The 20,433-nt window shown below is 40.1% G+C and overlaps 1 protein-coding gene across 2 annotated transcripts in view; it reads left to right on the plus strand.

Moving 5' to 3' along the window:
- Window positions 1–20,433, plus strand: part of dock3 (dedicator of cytokinesis 3) — a 157,045-nt gene that overhangs the window by 55,069 nt on the left and 81,543 nt on the right. For both annotated transcript variants that reach the window (XM_027001845.2, XM_027001846.2), the window contains exons 4-5: window positions 3,461–3,516; window positions 9,828–9,924. In XM_027001845.2, the coding sequence (XP_026857646.2) occupies window positions 3,461–3,516; window positions 9,828–9,924 (153 nt within the window). The remainder of the gene's footprint in view (window positions 1–3,460; window positions 3,517–9,827; window positions 9,925–20,433) is intronic.

The following is a 20,433-nucleotide window of genomic DNA, read 5'->3' on the forward strand; positions in this document are numbered from 1 at the left end:
TTCAGAGTAGTTTATAGTCACTTCACACAAACAGACACATACAAACATAGCTCAGGTGTTCCCATTTTTACATTATTACTGCAGGCTTATCTTAGATTCTCTCACGGTTGTATGACTTGGTTTTTTAGGTTTTGCTCCTGCACATTGGTTAAAAACAAACCTAGCAATAGCTCCTGCCTAGGGCACACAGACACACATACACAGACACACACATGGCATGCTGTTAAAAAACTCCAACTGATGATATTTGACTCTTTCCTTGACTCTTTCTGAGTGTCAGAGAGAGTCCCTCCAAAGGAAATGCTCTATGATGGGTTTAAATGCATGCACACACACGCAGACACGAGTGAATACGAACACACATGCACACACATACACATGCACCTAACTTCTACACATACACACACACACACATACACACGCACACACTCACACATGCATGCATATGAACACACACACGTATTCACACACACATGCACACATTCCTGCACACACACATACACATACATGCACACAGCTAATTGAGGAGGCTGAGCAGGGAGAGAAGCAGTCACATCTGCTTTGCCTCTAGCTTGAATCTACGTTTGTAGTCATCTCATCTCATATAATGTGCCTCAAATGGTATCTGAAAACAGGTCAGATGACGACAGTAGATATGGGTGGTTATGCAAAAGCTCTTTACTCATGTGGAACGTGGCTATGCAGAGATCCTCCCCTTCTTGAATTATTCATCAGGCCAATGTACTGGAAGTAGTTCTGGATGTTTTGCATCACTTTGATTGTAAGCTGCTGTTTTCCAGTGTTCATTAAAAGCATAGACATTTTTACGTCACTATATTGAATAAAGACGCTCATTAATGGAATTAAAATTTCACAAAAACTTAATGAAAATGAGGTCTTGTTTTTCTCAGTTTTCACCTTTAAAAAAATCAAATGTGTCATTCACCTTGAGTTTTGCTGATCTAAAATAGTTTCTGTTCACATTACATTTTAGCAGAAGCTATAAAACCCAAATAAAAAAGGAAACTCTCTTCATATCTTCATATTACAGGTTTGGAATAATAAACTATGATGTATCAGTTCAACATATGGAATTATGCCACTAAACAGATCGTTTTGTGTGATGACATTTGGTGCCCTCAGTTGCTAATTAATTTAACCTTTGAAAGATGAATACCTAAAAGGAATTCTATAGCAAGTGTGATTTCTTTGTTGACTAAATTGCTTTTTGCTACTTGCTAACCTACTGAACCTCAGTAGTCACTACACAGGCAGTAGGCAGTTTTCTGTTGTACATTTCCAGTCAACATGTTATGGTGCCTCTTGAATTTAACTTTCTTCTTTTTAAAATCTCAAAAAGGACCTTCTCACTTTTAGATTTGGTATTGCTAGTAAAAAAAAAAAAATTATAAGTTATGCAAACTTTGTTTTCTTGTGAAGAACTTTTATGTGTTCTGTTAAAATAACTTTGATGTTTTCTGCTAAAGTAATACAAAAGCAAAAAATGAAAATACAGTTCTCTAAAACACGTTTGAAAAAAATAAAATCTTTGAGCACAATTCTGAATTTCATCTGATCTCTTTTCATCAGGTGAAATCATGTCTGTAGTCCAGTGATCATTTAGCTGATTACTCATTTAAAGAAGTGCTCTTTGCCCTTGAGTTCACCTAACTGTCAGCTCAGTGTGTGAGTGTTTGTAAAAGCTGATATCGGATGTCTGTAAAGCGTCCTTGAGTCTGAGAAGAGCACTATACAAATGTAAATAATAATAATAACAATAATAATAATAATATAAAATAATTCATTGGTTCATTGGTGGAACATTATGACCTAAATTATTTGTGGTGAACGTGTTGGACAATGGTGAAGAAAACCAATACATAATCAGGGAGAAGCAGAATGCAGATGATGGAAGGAGTCGGGGCAGATAGGTGAGAGGAGGGGGCAGATAGGGGAGGAGTCTGGTCAGATGGTGGAGGTGTCTGGGCAGATAGGGGAAGAGTGGGGGCAGATGGTGCGGAGTTTTGGCAGATAGGGGAGAGGTGGGGGCAGATGGGCAAAGTGGTGGTAGATAGGAGAGGAGTGGAGGCAGACAGGGGAGGAGTCGGTGCAGATAGGGGAGGATTAGGGGCAAATAGGGGAAGAGTCGGGGCAGATAGAGAAATAAGAATAAGAAGAGATAGGGGATGGTGAAGACACCTCTCCAGTGAACTGAGAGCAACATGCAAATCCACTGTCTCTCCCAGGACAGAGAAGCGGAGATGTCACAATGTGTGCTACTATAACAATGCAGGGTGTAGTTTGTCACAGTGCTGTGCTGCGTCCTCACAATACAAAACACTCCTGCCCACACAAGCATGAGGCCAAGAGGGACCAAATATGGTGCATGTGGTCATTTGGGACAGTGTACAGTTCCACCGTTCACCACATGTCCGTGAATGGTTAGAAACCCAGCTGCATTTTGAGGTAATTCTACTCACCCTTTCTAAACCCCATTGGAGTTCTATTTATCCTGGAGGTGGAGAGTGTATAATGGCAATCCATATGAAAGGGAAACCCTTTTGTATACCACGGAGGAAGCATGTGATGGTATAACAGCAGAGGCATGCCAGGGTTGGATTCGACATGCCCGTCAATTGTTTCCCTGGTGGCTTGGGAGAGAGAATCTCAACTGTGATTCAGTTAAACTCTCTGGCGTGACAGAGACCAATAAAGCATTACAATATAAAGCAGTTTCTCTGAGTTTTGTGTTCATACTAACCATCAAAGAGGTTTGTGATTTTTCAGAGTGAGTCAAACTCTTCTGGGTTGAATCTGACCATGTGTCTTTAGAAACCCTTCTCTGAATTAAAGATTTTTAGGTTTTGTTTTTTGTATGAACCTGAAGAACCTTTACTTCAGTATGTTTTCTTAAAATAACTGCAATACAAATAATGTTGGATTGAGTGCATAATTTATCTACTCATTGATTACCATGCTTGCATAGGTTTGAGAAAAATCAACAAATCTAAAATTATTAAGGGAAATGTAAGCAATATTTCAGTTTACAGTGAGATTGAAAAATTTTGTAGGGTTGGCATTGTGTACTAATTGTTGTTTTTAGAACAGGTACATTTGTTGTGAGAAATCTTTTCCGTAAGTTGAGAAAGACTGTAACAAATACTTGGTGAGGGCTGAGAAATTTTAGTTGTAGTCTAGTTTCGGTGTTCTAGTACCTGTCCCTACATTATGCCTACATTGACCAAGCTAGCACAATGTAAAGACACGATGTAAAGACACAATGTGTGTGATGTTTCAATTGGAGTGAAGGGTGAGGTTTTCACAGGGACACATCTGCTGTGGTTAGAAGTTTCACTATGTGCTTGCATTCACTTTATCCTCCTCTACTAAACGGCAGGGCTGATTTAATGGCATCATTTACAAAGGCAGAAGGCTAAGCCCCTCTTTTTTGTTCTTATAGGGGATCTTCCCGGCCAGCTATGTCTACCTGAGGAAGGCCATCATCACAAATAGAGGGTGAGTACCCCATTATTGATTTACAGCAAGCTGCTCGCTTGATGGGTTAACCAGTGGACAGGAGGGAGGAGAGTGAGACAGATGGTGAGATACCAAGGGTGAGAGTCATTGTGGGATTACCATGTTTACTCATTTTTCTCTTTTACATTGCTCCTTCTCCTCTCTCTGCTTCTCTCCCCTCTCCACCTCGAGGACACCACTTTATGGCTCACTGATTAGGATAAAAACTTTTGGAACTGTTTGTGCTTTTTGAGATTGTTTAAGTTTTGCCAAATTCTGGAACTGGGTCTGGAACTGGGTCTGACTGTTACTTACACAGATTGATGTCAGGGATCAGTCTGGTGCAGATTTGATGGTATACCTGATATAAAGATGTTCTATCAGCAGTGCAGGGGTATTTAAATACGTTATGTAAAAAGTATTCAGTTGTTGAGGAATTCTTTTAAAGTATATTTTACAAGTACGTTGATCATCCATGTTGAATATGCAAAACAAAGTTATCACCCTGATTATGATAATTTAGTCAAGTATTAGCTCATGGGTAGCAAGTTCTATACCTCATTCCTAATCTGTCTTCTTTCCTGTAAATATACTAATCATAGTATATTCTGCAGAATTAATTCAGCTTGGCTGCCCTTTTTTATATCCATAAAATAGATTTACACTGAAATGGAACCACTTGAATATATATTGATAAATGTCTTTTAATATTCTTAATATTATTACATTTTTGGAATCAGTGCTTTTTAAGTAAGCAAATGTGTGTTTTCAAGCACCGTGCAGCATCCACCCAGCCATCCATTCATTCTGACATCCACCCAGTAAATGTTGTGTATAATTTATACTTGTCTTCTCATTTTGTTTGTTTTGATGGCATATTAGAGAAATACTTCTGAATGATGTTAACATCATTGGTAAGAGTAGGATTAGTTTTCACTAATGAAATATACACATATATATTAAAAAATCATAAATTGTCCCTCCATACTATATACATTTAAAAAATGAGGGAAAAGAAATTTAATTCAGGGTTTCATTAAACATAATTTTGAAGACCTCTACATCTGAAGCCCCATATTACAACACTGCATCTATCAAATAGGGATACCTCATTTATGTGACTAAGGAGCCAAGTAACTAGAACTGATAATCCTTTACTTTTGTATGGGTTTTTTAGAACAAATGCAAACCACTAAAACTATGGAATAGCACACACTAATGTAGTGTTATTAATGTCAAATCTATAAACAATGGTGACGAGAGCTGTGGAAATGACCAATGGAAAGCCATTATTGGTTAGCCATTCTAAGATATGAACCTTTCGCCCCTAGTATTTGTGTATTCCCAATCATGACAAGCGCAGTCCATGATGTAATTTCCAGCAGTTCCAGATGAGGTTCTTGCCTCATCAGGTTTCTATGGTCATTTCATTTCCAGGTAGAAAATAGTTACCTAATATAAGAAATGCACCAATTCCATTTCAGGAGAACTATTGTCACAAACTCACATGATGTCAACAGGTAGACAGATTCAGGCCAAATTGATTGAATTCCTCCCAACCCTTTGCCATTTAGGAATAGTACAATAGATAGCACTTCTTTACAAGGTACTGTTGTCCCAGTTTTTGACTACTTTTAATCTGATACTCAGTTGGGGAGAGGGTAGTTGTGAGCATGTCAACATTTCTGGTCTAACTACTGGTATGTTTTTTGTGCCAGTTAAACACTCATGTATTTTATCCTCAAAAAGTACATATACATTTACACACTGCCTTATTAGAACCACATACCTCTTAGATGTCCTTTATAGATGTACATTTTGAGTTAGTTACTGTAGCCCATACATGCCCAGTTACAATGAGACTGTAGTCTATATATGCCTGGTTACAGTTATAGCATTAGTTTCTGGTGCATTGGCCTTTCACCAGCAGTCAGTTTCTGACTTATGTCTTACTGTTGGCAGGACGTGTTTGGGTGAGGGCCCACTCTAAACACAGCAGTGACTTAGTCACTTAGCACCTAATAAAGGTACAATATAGGTGTTCTTAACAAAAGTGGTCAGTGACTGTATATGGCCTTTTTTTCCAGACATGTGTGCAGTAATATTCCGGATCTGCTATGCATTTTATCGTTTGACTTGTTAAACAGAATGAGAAGACAGAACTGTGATGGAATGAGTTTCACTGCTATGGCACCGTGAGGCACTGTTCACTTGCAGTGCGCAGTGTGACTACATGTGCTGACTGATAAGGGCAGTATACCTGTCTTCATGCCTATCAACTGGCGCACATCGAAAACTAATACGTATTAAACCAGGCAAGAGTTCTTTTCATTGCACTTCAGCAAGGCACTTAGGATACAATATTCAAGTTGGAATAAGATGCTCGCACACACACATGTGTGTGTGTGTGTGTGTGTGTGTGTGTGTTTGTGTGTGTGTGTGCGTGCGTGCATGTGCGTATGTATGCATGTGTTTGTATTCATGTGTGTTCATGTTTGCATGTGTGTGTGCCTATATCTGTGAGTGTGTGAAGGGAGGAGATCCTCCAGGTTAGAACTCTGATCATACCACAATGAAGAACACAAGGAACACCAGTCAGAAACAGAGAGGAGCAGGTCCTTGACCGTGTGCTTAAGCTTTTGACATCTTACCCTTTCTCAGAGGAGCACGTAACACTGAACAGTACTCACAGTCTGGTTCAAGTGGAAGGTGAGGTGCATGACAACTCTTTGTCACAGGTTCCTTTCTTCCTCTCTTTGTCCAGCAGCCTATTTTAAGAATTCGAGATAAGGAAAACAAATGTGAATGGGACAGCTTTTGTGGCTACCTCAAGGGACGAGCGTGCTGGGCTATCAGGCAGACACAGATTCTCCTCTATTACTGACTGGGCAATTTTAAAACCTTCTTGAGTCATTTACCGTTTTTGATATATAAAGTGAGGGTAAATAAAGTGAGATTTTTGTAGTGCCTTCCAGACCCATCTTTCCTTAACTTAAGCCTCTGGCATGAAAGACAGAAAACCCCTTGCAAGGACTGCTAGTTAGCTAGCATGGGCAAGATACCTTTATGTAAATTGTATCATGCTAAGTTGTCTCCATGGGCTTCCATTCATGATTCATTCATCTACTACATTAGCTTTTTGGGGGGACCAATTCCCTCAGTTCATATCCTAGCAATGATAATGCAAATATTATACCTATAATAGATGTGAATGAATATAATCATGCAATAGACATCCAGAAGAGACCTGAGAGGGATTATCAACATTTGCTGGATCTCAGAAGGGAATGTTAACACTTAGCATTTATACTTTAAAGGGGAAAAGGCCATGATTGCGCTCTTGTATCCCACCAAAGGTGACACAGAGTTGACATACTGTCACATGACAGCAACAAACTTTACCCACCTTTACCCAGTGGTATGGCTAGGTGGTACAAGTTTAACATAAAGACAGACATGCCAGTTGATTTATTTAGATTGGTTTAGTCTGATATTCATCTCACAGTCAGCATGGGTCTAGGAGGGAACACAGAACTGGGATGAGATACGCTATTTAATTGCCCCCCCCCCCCCCCCCCCCCCTCAATAAAAGCCACCCCATACCGCCAATAAAAATGTTTTTGTTTTTGTTTTTTTTAATAGACATGTAACGTGACATAAAAACTCAGACGCTCACGGATTAAGTTCAGCGATATGGATTTACTGATAAAAGGGCAGATCAAAATGTAAACAGTAGACAGGCAAAAGTCAAAACCAGTACAAAGCAGGCAAAAACAACACAGGAGGATCCACAGAGAAAGCAGGGACAAGCGAATTTCAAAAGGCAGAAAAAAAGTTGGAGTAATTAAAGGGTAAGACCCACCAGACAAAATCCATAGAACAGGCACAGTCAAGTACACAAAGCAGTCGACAGATAATGCTCAGTATGCATACGGAATAATAGGCAAAGAGGAAGTGGCCTGAACAGGCTTATATACACATACAGTAGGTTAAACTAGAAACAGGAAAAACTGATCAATACTCTGGAAATGTTGATCTCTGGTGATTTCCTCAGGCATGTCAGGGATGTCAAGTCCTGAGCAGCAGGGCTAAAGGGCTGCATGACAGGTCAAATATACACTGACATTCCAAAAGTCATGGGACAGGAACTAGTATTGTGTAGTACCCTCTAGGCCAGAGAAGTGCAGCAACTTGAAGTGGCATCAATTCCACAAGTGGAAGGAAGACATCTGGAGGGATGTTGAGCCATACCTCCTGGATAGCCATGCACAGCACCATAGTATTTGTAAGTGCAGGATGTCGGGTGCGAATGGACCTCTCCACCACATCCCATAAGTGCTCAATTGGGCTCATGTCAGGTGAACATGCAGGCCACACCATTCCCATATCCCATGGAAGCTAAAGAATGCTGTACTGACCTGTGGCATATGTGTATGGGGCTTCTTGCGTTGTATATGGCTGTGATTTCTTCTAGAGTCGCTTGTCTGTTCACATGGATAATTCTAGCCAGACACCGCCGGCCACAATCATTAAGCACCCGTGGGCAGCCACTGTGCTGTCCACTGTGGGTGGTAATGCCTTCTATGACATATTTCTAGGTACACACATGACACTGTGACTTGAGGGAAGTTAAATGCCTGCACAACTTCAGAAATGGAATGTCCCATCTGTCTGGCATCCACTGTCATGCCTTGTTCAAACTCTGATAATTCATATTGTCATGAGCATGCTGGCCAGTGTTCAGCCTCACTCATAAGATAACACCTCACAACCTATACAAGTATGGCCATTCCAAAGCCATCCCCTAAGGGCACTTCATAATCAATTTACATAGCCCATATGATACATTGATCCAAGCTCTCTTACACTCATATATATATTCTCTTCTCCCATTGGCTTTTAAAGGGAAAGCAATGCAGGAAGAAGATTAGCCACATCACAAGCACCTGCAACACTTATTATGCCAGTTGCCCTGGAAACACAATAGGCACGATGCTTACGTTTCTTGCATATAACACTATGTTTGTGTGTCTGTTTAGAGATATCAGTATTGCTTTAAAAGTGGTCTGCTATCCAAAGATCTGATAGTGGTCTAGTGGACAGACACCGACAAGTAATGAGTGGGATTTAGGGTAGTAATCAAGACATGTGTACTTAATAAAGTTGGTGGCGATATATAGATTCACCCCATGTCAGATCCCCTCATATTGTGCCAATATGTCCAATAATACACATTCTTTCATTTATTACTCTGCAAAGCCTGTTCAATTCTGGAAAATAAATTCCATTAACATGGTCATTTGCAAACTCAGGGCGTTAGCTAGGAAGCTGTGAATTCCAGTTTTCCTTGTTAGAGAAAAATCTGCCAGATGCAGAAGAATCCCTCCAAAGTCTAATTAGCTGTTGCTCTTGTATGCTTCCACTGTGGAAACATGCAGAGGAGACAGGCCTGATAACATCAATCAGTCTGCATAGTGCGATCTGAAATAGAAGGACAAAAGAAGAATTTAAAGGACTGACAGTGAAAAAACTGGAGGGAGAGATAAATGTAGAAGAGGACGAAAGAGACAGCAAGAATGATAATCCCTTTTAAAACAAGAACTGGTAAAATAATTAGTGTATTAGTGTACTTACTATGAGTGAAACCTATAGTGGAATAATATTCCTTTTTAAATAAAATAACAGTTCAGATAATCTGGACAAGTCGAACAGGTCTGTGTAATCTGCATGATTGCTAAATGGGTATGTGTAATGTACATGCATACAAATCAGGTCTATGTAATGTGTACACTTACAAGTTGGGTCTGTTTTTAATGTGCAGGGATGTATTTGCAATGGTTGCAGGAGCCATGCAGCTTTTTATGACGGCGGTATTGCACATCCTCAGGCTGTACTGTATTGCTGTGACAGGCTTGGTTAGGCTAAATCATGTGCTTGGTTAGTCTGTAAATAAAGCAACTCAATACAGACTAGAGTAGTGTGCTCACACACTGAGAATGGGAGTGAAATCTGGTTACAGTTTTAGAAAATGCAGTTTAAAGTTGCAGTTGTTTAGATGGTGAGTTTGCATTTTTAACCAAGTGTACTTCACTCTCTTTGATTTAATGCTCTCTCTTTCTGCCTTTCAACAACAAATACGGATGGATTTGGGGAGGCTATACAACTACATACCAGTCTCCACATACCAAACTCAATACACCAGAGAAGTCTTAGTGCTAACCTCTTTTGTGTGTGTGTGTGTGTGTGTGTGTGTGTGTGTGTGTGTGTGTGTGTGTGTGTGTGTGTGTGTGTGTGTGTGTGCGTGTGAACAGGCAGTATGAAACAGTGATGCCCCTTGAAGACCCCATTGTAACTGAGGTCACCTCCACTCTGCAGGAATGGGCTGTGCTCTGGAAGCAGCTCTATGTGGTGAGTAGTAACAGCGTCCATCTTGGCTCAGGCCTGAGCACAGCTGCACCTGCCACTCCACCAACCTTCCCTCTGCCCCCATTGCAATGTACATAACTCAAAAGTGGCTGGATTGATGTGCTGTTCTGCTGTTGTAGGATTTAATCAAAAGGACAGTGCTGTCTGTCCACAAATTGAATTTGTCTGTTGTTTGTATCGGATGAAATATACTTTGGCTCAGAAAATGGAGTCCCGCACTGTGATTTCCATGCCATTACTTTTTCAGCTTTAACTCAATGAAGATTTCACATTTTTGCCATTTTTTTCAAGTAATTTCTTATTAATCAAAGCCAAGCTAAAGTGTTCTACTCTTAAAGATAATTTCTCAGGGAGCCTAATTACAAAACACACCCTAGAAGCGAATTGTTCTAAGTCAGTGAAAAGACAATTTTGGATAATTATCAGTCAGGAAAAAGCATTTTGTGTGAGGCGTGATTACCATGCTCCGTGCACAGTAGAAAGCGTATGAGCTCTGACAGTGTGCTTTATGTAAGCCCCAGCATTACCAAGCACTAATGTAAGTGATGACAATAACAATGACTCTCTCTCTGCCTGAGTCAGCCTCCCTGTGCCTCTGCGTCCCTCCCAAACTCTATCTCTCTCATCCCTCTCTCTTATCCCTCTTTCTCTTTCTTAGTCTCTCATCCCAGTTAACCCCCCCCACTCCTCTCCCTCTCTCTCTTATCTCTTTCTCTCTATCTGTCTATCTCTCTCCTCTCTCTCTTCCCACCCAACTTGCTTTGTTTTCACCTCGGGACATTTTCACCCACGTGCTGTAACCGCCTCTGCACGGCTGAGGGTTTAACGGTGTTAATTTATTCGGCCATAGCTGTGTGTCATTCCGGCACTCCCGTGCACGTTATCGACTCCCCTGAAAGACGTGAGTCAGCACACACTGGTCTCAGAAGGGACATGGGCAGCACGAATATGCCCCCCCTCCCCCATGCAAGAATCACTGCACCATTCTCTTCACCCTTCTCATGGGCTGGTACCAGCCATTTTTACAATGAAAAGACTCTTTGTTTCACTCTGGACTTGGTAAATGGCATTGCCAGTTCACAGCTTGATGCTGTACGTGGTCCCTACATGGACGTGACAGCTCCGCTTTCAATTTTAGATGGGTTTTCAAGCCAGAGTTGAACCATCACAGTTGCAGGACAAATGCAAAACTTGTCTGCTGTCAACAACCAAGCGCTGCTTGTAGAACGATCAAACACAGTTGATCGAGTGACTCAAATTTACTTCCTTTCACATTTTTTGTTTGTTTGTTTAACATAAGGAGCGATAATAAGCTTCCTCAAGATTTGCAGGCTCTTAACGCAGTGAAAAGGAAACCAAATCTAATTTGGATGCCAGCTGAAATAAAGATGACTAATTCAGAATGATTTGGGTTGCGTAACACAGCAAACATAACGTATGAACGGCTGCATCCAGACGTCAGTGGTGAATCTCTGTCTCCACGCTGTGGGCATGATGACATGAAACAAGTGTGGACCAGAACTAGGACCACCACCTCTGGTTCCCTCACATCTCAGAGCTATTCATCCCTTTTCTGGCACTGGGCCTGAGGACACCCCTCTCAGACGTGTGTTGCACACAATGGATTTGGTTCATTTATGTGTGGTGTTTTACAAATGTGCTTACTGACACAAGTTGAGAAGGATGTAACTGACTCATCTGTAATGGACTGAAAGTGTGGAGGGAAAACTTAAAAGGAACACGGTCTGTGGAGTCAGAGATCGGGACACCATTTTGTGTCACGACAGGACCTCCTGCGAAGCCTCTCACAAACTTAATGAAGGAATTCTCTTTCTGATTCCATTAAAATAAAAGCCTGTGACTTTAAATAGCATAAGCAATTTGACTAATTTGCACACATTTATGATTAATAGTGGGTCCTTCTTTGCTTCATTGTATTAAAAAAATACCTTCAGGATTATCTTTGCCTACCAAAGCCTCATAGCATTCAAATGATATATAAACACATCTGACTTGAATCTTTAAAAAGCTATTGTGAACTGGAAACACAGGCATGAATGTCTTTTTGTACATCATGTCTTTTTAAAAGATATTCCATCCAGCCTGATTTCCTTTTTTCTTTTTTTCTTTTTTAAAGCTATAAAAATGATGAGATAGCAGACAGAGCTATAGTAGACAGGGCTATTAATAACTACCTGGCCTTTGATATCGATAAGTTAGGGTATAGCCTTGTGTCTCATAATAATACTTCCCTGTGGTTTTGAACTCAGTCATGTGATGCCAAAGTCTGGCCCAGCTGGGAGTCGTACTTCCAGTTTATTGCATCTGCAGCATGCTGGTTCTGGAATTGGGAATGGCTGACCACACCTTCCCACCCCGGGCAGTACTTATGCTCACGGATGTAAGACAGAGGTCAAGGAGAGGCAACAGAGAAACCTTTGATTGGTCCTGAGCTCTGTTTATTAGACAGTCTTAGTTAGAATGAGACAAATGAAAGAAACTGTAGAACAGAGGTGGTGGAAGCACAAAGGGACTTGGCTCATATGTTATACATGCATATTTCAATTGTTTGGGATGGTTTGACTTGTTTCCATGTCTAAGCTTCTGTAGGCTGTTTAGATTTGCATAAACAGTGCCTTGTGAATGCCTGGGGGTCCTTTTGGCATCATAATCAGAATGTAGCCTCTGAGGCGGGCAATTTCATCTCAGTCCCATCATAGGGTAAGGCTCTATATGTCTAAAATACTCTATGTTATGGGGACCTTTTGGATATATATATGTATATATATATATATATATATATATATATATATATATATATATATATATATATATATATATATATATATATATATATATATACATTAAAGGAGCAAAACAGCATTCATGTCTTTTTTAAAATTTGGATAATATTGGCTTATATGGCAGGATTGCAAGAAAATGGGTAAAACTGAGAAATTGTCAAATCCTACCTTGAACTTTCTGCACAGCAAGAGAGCTCTTGGTAGCATGAACTCTACTTGCATGACCCAGTTCATAAGAAAAGGCAGGAATAGTGACTTTTCCAAGACTTCATTCTTATGGAGTCTATTACTTCTATTTACTGAATGAGGTCACAATAAATTTGGAAGACATGAAAGAAGGTTCTTAATTAAGAATGGACTAGACGAGATGAGACAAATTGTTTCTTTAACATAACTCTCCAGCGCTGAATACTGGAACCCTGTGCAGCCGTACTGAGCAGAGGGGTGGAGACAATGCTCTGGTTCTGCAATTGGTATGCCTAGCATATCCTGGATCATGCCAGTCATCAATATTCTTAGGATAGTTAAAGGAACAATAATTCTTTTTTATCAGCAAAAAGTAGCAAACAATATTTATGAGGGTGATTTATTATTTTTGCATTTTTTCTATTAAGTGTAGCTCACATGAGATGAAGATTCAAATTGCTTTGCAGTCCTCAAATGAAACAACGGGGTCCCCCACATGGAGGCGGCCATGTTTAAAATAAATTTTGTACACAATCTCGGAAACATCCAGGCCACTAGGTGTCATTATAATGCCTCTTTCATAATGTGAAGAAGAATCATTTGAAAAACGTCTTATTGCTCCTTTAAGGTACATTTCTGTAGTGACCACACTATCACAGCAACATCCTATCCACTAGAGGGCAATAGCTTGCCTCTGCTGACCTGTTGGGACGGTTTAAATGAAAGAAAAGGTGTTGAGAGAAGTTTTGGAATAGTGGATGATGGTTGGCATGAAAAGCTGCCACCTCCTTGATTGTCTTGTTTCACATTGTCTCTTGTTTTTAGGGTGTTTGGCTGGAGATTTTGTAAAACCCTAAACCCTAAACACTGCTGTGGCATCTTGGTCTCCTTATCCTTGTGTTTTTGCACAGAGCAAGGTTTGGGTCTCCAGATAGTTAGCCTAGAACAAGCAGAACCTTTGACTCTGTGGAGGGTAACTGGCATTGTAAGTAGGCTGCTGGCATAACTTTATTATAAACGGAATGTGAGCAGAACGCCAGCAGATGCAGGAGGGAGCACTTCCACTTTTTCTTTTTGGTTGGGCGGTGACTGCTGCCCAGCAATTCAGGAATTTACTGCCTGACCTGAAAACTGGAGCTTGTCTGCTGGCAACTTGAGAGGACTGAGGCAAATCAGGCATAGAGCAAACATGAACACATCATTTAATATAAAAACCCTGAACAACAGTGCAGCTTGCCCCATATAACTGCAAAGATGCTGAATACATCATAATGCATTGTATAAAAAAATGTACTTAATTCTGATGTCTTTTATTCATTATGAACTCTATCTATAAAATTGAATGTATTGAGGAATATAAATAGATTTGTCTGAAGAGTTTCCTATGCACCAGAAGATGTTTCAGAAGGGTTTGCAGTTGACCTGTTGAAATGCCAGAAACGTTTGAAAACATTGCAGGAGTAGAGGAGGGAAGACATGATTGGCACCTTCATTACCCAATGACCTCAGAAGTGTGAGGAGCAGAATTAGAATGGCCCTCCATCATCATATAGCCTTATAAAACAAACTCCTCCCACTTCAGAGGAAGAGACAAAAGGGATGAGAGAGAGAGAGAGAGAGAGAGAGAGAGAGAGAAAGAGAGAGAGAGACAGGGAGCAGGTGAAGGGTACTAAAGTGTTTAGACGTCTGCATTAAAATTAAGGTTGATTTATTTCCCCTATTTCCCTAAAGCGCAATTAGGACTCACTTTCATGGTAGTGACATGGGCAGAATGTGTAATCACAGAATAATGAGCTAAAAGGGGGATGGCGTGTCGAACTGAGGAGAGCTGATGAGAGTGGAAGTGAAAAGTTGTCATGGGAGCTCACTTTCTTGTCAGCGGGTTGCAGTCCAAGTCCCACTATGGTGCAGATTTAGGCAGAAAGCGGGAAAGAGAAACAGAGAAACAGAAAAGGACAGAATAGGTGAGTTACAACAAACGTTCTATGTAGAATCCTATTTAGACATGATCACATATGAGTCCTAGTCATGACTGTGCATGGTTGTCCATGACATGTCTGGTGTCATTGGAAATGTACATTGTGTGGCCCATGTTGAGGACAGGCTAAGCCTTGAGTTTTCACTAGACTCTTCTGAACACTTTTGCTGGCCATGTACAATGGATAGAGAGTGCATTTAAAAAAAATCTTGTCACCCAAAGTTTGGGGCATGAAAAATTCCTAAATTTAATCCAGCAGCCTGTAGATGAATAAGTATTATACATTTGTGATGCATTGTAAATTAATTAGATGACTGATTTTAAATCATATTAGAGATGTATGTATTTAAACATTGATGAATATGTAGCTGAGCAGCTTTATTTTATTAATTTTTTTAGTGACTTGTGCTCTAGGAAACTGAATGCACTGTCAGGCAATGTGGGGTACTGAGGGCATTCACTGTTATATGTAGTTTATAATACAATTCAGATGCCTGAGAAATTTACAGGTTGTCTCTATTCAATAACTGCATTTTTTTTCGAAGGGTCAGAGAACTGTGAAAATGATCTCTGATAGGACTGTGTTGTTTCTTTTAGCAGGCAAGTTGACTGCACTCCTGACAAACTCAGCATTGCAACTGAGAGAAGAATCATGTAATCAAGACATTAATTCAATTGCGATATGGATTGGCGGCAGCAGTCATTTTAGGACCGGTTGTGACTGGGTTTAGTCACTTGGTCCTCAGGAATACACACTAAATTGTTGTGGGTTTAGGATCTACTTTTAGAGTTTTTAGTGCTTTTAGCGCAATAGCACAGTGGATCTTGTGATGTTCTGAGGTGACAGGCAAGTCACTCGTATGTGCAATACTCACCACTTGTTGTGATGAGTGATCTCATCGTGCAGGAGGATGAGCACATACATGTCAGAGAAGTAAAGAAGCCCTAAAGCTCTGTTGCCTCTCACCGTGGCAAGCTGCTGTTTGGCGACTCTGCCCATGCACATGGCTCCGCCCACACATGGCTGTTTCCCTTTGCCTTGCGGTATGTGGTTGTTACATAGACCTTCCAGGTACGGCAGGCCTGTTCTCATGCACTTAAAGATCTAGTCAGCAGTGGGAAATCCATGGATGTTTAGGACAAGATGTTGTTTTTTGAAATGGCCCACATGCGCAGAAAACGTCAGAGTACAGACATTTCCTGTTGTTATATGAACATGCTCAAGCATGTTCTTGCTACTTAGCTGTACATATTTATTATATTTATTTTAGTTGAACAACAGCAACGGTTGCAATAATAAGAGCAATTAAATAATGAATACTTCCTGGATGATGGGTGTGTAAGATATTAATTTGGTTTTTCACTGTGCTTACATCTTTTCACTGTCAACTGAAATAAATCCATCAAAGAAATATTGGCATTAGTTTTATTTTATGAACATAAACTGGAAAAAAATATCTTTTATAGATTGCTTTGGCTACTTTGGTGCTTACATGTCTTTTAATTAACTGTTTTTGGATTAAACCTCATTTAATCATAGTTTATGTTAGAATTCTTTTCTGATAGCTTGGATGGGTTCTAGAGGCTTGGATCTGTGGTTATTGTGTCTACTGATCCAAAGCTGCAGTTTCATCTGTACTTCTGAATAAGCACTGATGTTACTACTTCTGGCCTGCCTGTTTTACAGGAGTGAGTGTGTGTGTGTGTGTGTGTGTGTGTGTGTGTGTGTGTGTGTGTGTGTGTGTGTGTATGTATGTGTGTGTGTGTGTGTGTGTGTGTGTGTGTGTGTGTGTGTGTGTGTGTGTGTGTGTATGTGTGTGTGTGTGTGTGTGTGTGTGTGTGTGTGTGTGTGTGTGTGTGTGTGTGTGTGCATGTGTGTGTGCACGTGTGCATGTGTTTAAACCCACCACAGGGCATTTCCTTTGGAGGGACACTCTCCAAGGAAAGAGTCGAGTGTCATCAGTTGTTTGTTTTTTTTAACAGAGTGCCAACAAAACCCTGCTTTTTTTAAATCTCAGAACCGCTGACTGCAAGAAAACAGTTAGCCCTGGGCACACTGGATAACAAACCATCCTTAAAAAAACAAACTTACAAAGCACTGTATATTTAAGCAGTCGGTTTAAAAGGCATGATGGATTCTCTGCCCAATACAACAAAAAATCTTTCAAGTGCTCTTTGGGGTCAAGGTTTATTGACTATTAAAAAAAGAGAGAAGTAGAGAATCATACACATCTCCAAGACCCATGCACATGTTGAAAAGATGTTCACATGTAAAAGCCTTTATTTCAAGGTTATCTCCAAAAAGGAAAGACATAAGGTTCTATGGTCACATTTTAGCCCTGTGCATAGGCTTCAGCTGCATGTGTTAGACTGGGAAACCTCACTTTTCATTCATCTGGGATATTATTCCCCTTGTAACTGATTATCTAACATACAGCTAATGTTATTTCAATCACATATATTAACCAAACCATATACTATCCTCTGCCCTGGTGATAGCATTATACTGAGGCAGCAAAGAGGCTGGAGCCAGTTTCTGGACCTTTGAGTGAGTTAACTGTAATGCTTACACATGTCAGACCAGCCACAACAACACTGAATGGCAAAGAAAACCCCCAAAACTGAAAACTGTTGTAGTTGTATTTTTTAGGCCAAATTAGCATCTAAATATAAGAAGCCACTGGCAAAGCTCGGAATGAGTTTGTCTCAGAACAATTCTCTCCATCTGAATCAATTGGTGTTTATCATAAATTCAATGCAAATGGTTGTTATAAATACCTGAGTGTGAGTTTAAATACCTTTTTACACTACAGCGGAACTTGACACCACTCTATGTGCTGAGAGTGGTATAATGCTTGCCAAAATGTTTTTGATGTTGTTTTTGATGTTGATAAATGAATACTTTCTGAAAGTTCTGGAATTGATTTTTTAGCATTAATGTAAGACACATCACTCAGATTTCTTGCTGCTTCCTCCACCAAGCTGGCGTTGAACTACAAATACCACAGATGGTTGCTTTTAAGCAACGCTTTGGACAGAATATGATATGGGAGTAAATAAGTGCAGTTGGACCCAAGATATCTTACAGCCCATGCAGACGGCAGGAAAACCTGAAACCAAAGGGAAGAAGGAAAAAAAAAAGTGAAAAAAAGTCAAACATTAATTCTAGGGCTTCCCAACATTTTGTGTTTCACACATTCCACCATCATCTCCTCCTCTCCCTCCTCTGTTTCCTCCTGCTTCTCCTCCTCCTCTTCTCAGCTCCTTTGCTCCCCTCAGCACTGCTCCCACTCTGCTTAAGCAAATTTCATTTAATCACCATGGAGGCAAGTGATTGGTAAAAAATAAAAAACCCACAAAACACTAGCACACACAGTTTTGTCCTGCTCCAAAGTCCCGACCAAGTGCTGTGAATGGACATTTCCGTCTCGCGGTAAAGCTTGCCCTCCGACATGGCGTGTTGTCGGTCACCCCAGGTTGCTCCATGAGCAGTTTCGTTAAGGGAATTGATGGAACTGAACGATAATGTTTTGGCCTGCTTCACTAGCTACTTTACTAGTTCGACTGCTGTGACTATAACACATACACACACATACTCACACACACACATACTCACACACACAAATACACACACAAACATATATATATACATATATATATATATATATATATATATATATATATATATATATATATATATATATATATATATATATATATATGTGTGTGTGTGTGTGTGTGCGTGTGTGTGTGTAATGTATGCCTGTGAAAATGTAATCTTTCCTGAAAGGATCCCTCAATAGAAAATGTACTGTTGTGCACCCATATAAACCCATATACACACAGAGAAACACATGCACAATGCATAGCCTCTTTTTTAACATCACATGTAAAAACAACTGATATCTTTCACTTATTGAAAGTGATCATCTCCAGAGATCTGTAATATCATAATTTATATAGCATGCTTAGTAGATATTGTTCCCCAAAAAGTGTCATCACGATCGAACTTCCCTAGTGCAGAGTTTTGTGTGGAGTTCGTGAGGCATTGCATTATTCTCCTGCATTGCTCTGCAGTGCTTGTAAAGGTTGCTAAGCAACTAGTTTTTCTGTAGTCAAGTGTTAAAATATGGTGGTTCAGTGTTATGAGCCAAAAGGAGATGCCGGACGATGACTTGTTTGATTGCATCATAGTGCTGAGAGAGAGAGAGAGAGAGAGAGAGAGAGAGAGAGAGAGAGAGAGAGAGAGAGAGAGAGAGAGAGAGAGAGAGAGACAAAAAGAGAGTAAGTGAGAACGTCAACCATCTAGAATCTTGAATTTATAAATTATGGAATCCAACACTTTGAAAAGACCTAAACAAAATAGTTTGGGGTCAAACATGGGCAGACATGTTTGTGCTGATATGATTTGCATAAATGGTTAGCATGTTTGATCTCTTGATGTAATGTTCAAAGACTGACCCTTTATTTCACACCAATCTCCCATAATTCTTTCTTAACGCCTTTTTCCAGAAATTATATACTTTGATATAATTATGGCTTAGTGCCCTCAGGAGAATCAGAGCCTTAGCCATTATATTTGGTTAATGCATAGGTATTACAACAGAGTAGATGCCAGAAATTCAGCTGTAATTCCTGTGTCTCCTCATCAGTAGTGTAGCTGCAATTCAGTGATCAGAGAACAAAGTGATATCCATTAGAGATGAAGTGAGCGAGTGATTCAGAGACTGCCCACAGTCATGCTTCATTAGCAGAAAAAGCCACAAATCCATGGAGAAACATACAATTCACTATTTTCATATACAAATATAGTGTCTGTTTTTGGCTCTCTCTCCAGACGGCTCATACATACGATACCAATTACTTCCACCCAAGAGAGCACTGAGGAGTGTTAAAGTCATAAAAAGTGAGCTTTTCTCACTAACCTACAGAATTTTCATGTTAATGTGAATTCCAGTGGATGTAGTTGTAGGGAATGTTAAATCTTCTGCTTCTGTTCTGTAGTCTAGAAAAAACAGGACAGATGACTCACCTCCTCTGACTCATTTGCCTGGAACATTACACTCAATTACATATCGTACATGTTCCATAGTTTGATGGATATGGAATAAATCCATCTTGGCTCCTACAGTGCCTAAATTCCTGCTTACAAGTTTGGTAAAGGCTACAAGATAACCCCATCATGTTGACTGTCCCAGTATGTGAGACCATGCAACTAGAGCAGCTGGACAACTTTTGTGTCCTAGATCTCTAACCCTTTGGCTGGGAACTGGATTGGGTCACATTTATATATTGGAAGCAGCAAGAAATCTTCTTCTACGGAGTGGCTTTGAGCAATGCCAATGGCTTTTCTTTGCTATCGACCTCCAGCTGCTGATCTTAACAGAGGGTCATGCTTCCATTTCTCTCTGCTGACACCTGCTGACTTCCATTGATCCAACCCTGGTAATGTGTTGATTATTGCAGTCTCTCAGGAACTTGTGCTTCAGTGTATATGTGGAGACAGTGAGCCAGACTGAATGC

The sequence above is a fragment of the Electrophorus electricus genome, chromosome 20, assembly GCF_013358815.1.
Source record: "Electrophorus electricus isolate fEleEle1 chromosome 20, fEleEle1.pri, whole genome shotgun sequence".
In the NCBI taxonomy this organism is placed as follows: Eukaryota; Metazoa; Chordata; class Actinopteri; order Gymnotiformes; family Gymnotidae; genus Electrophorus; species Electrophorus electricus.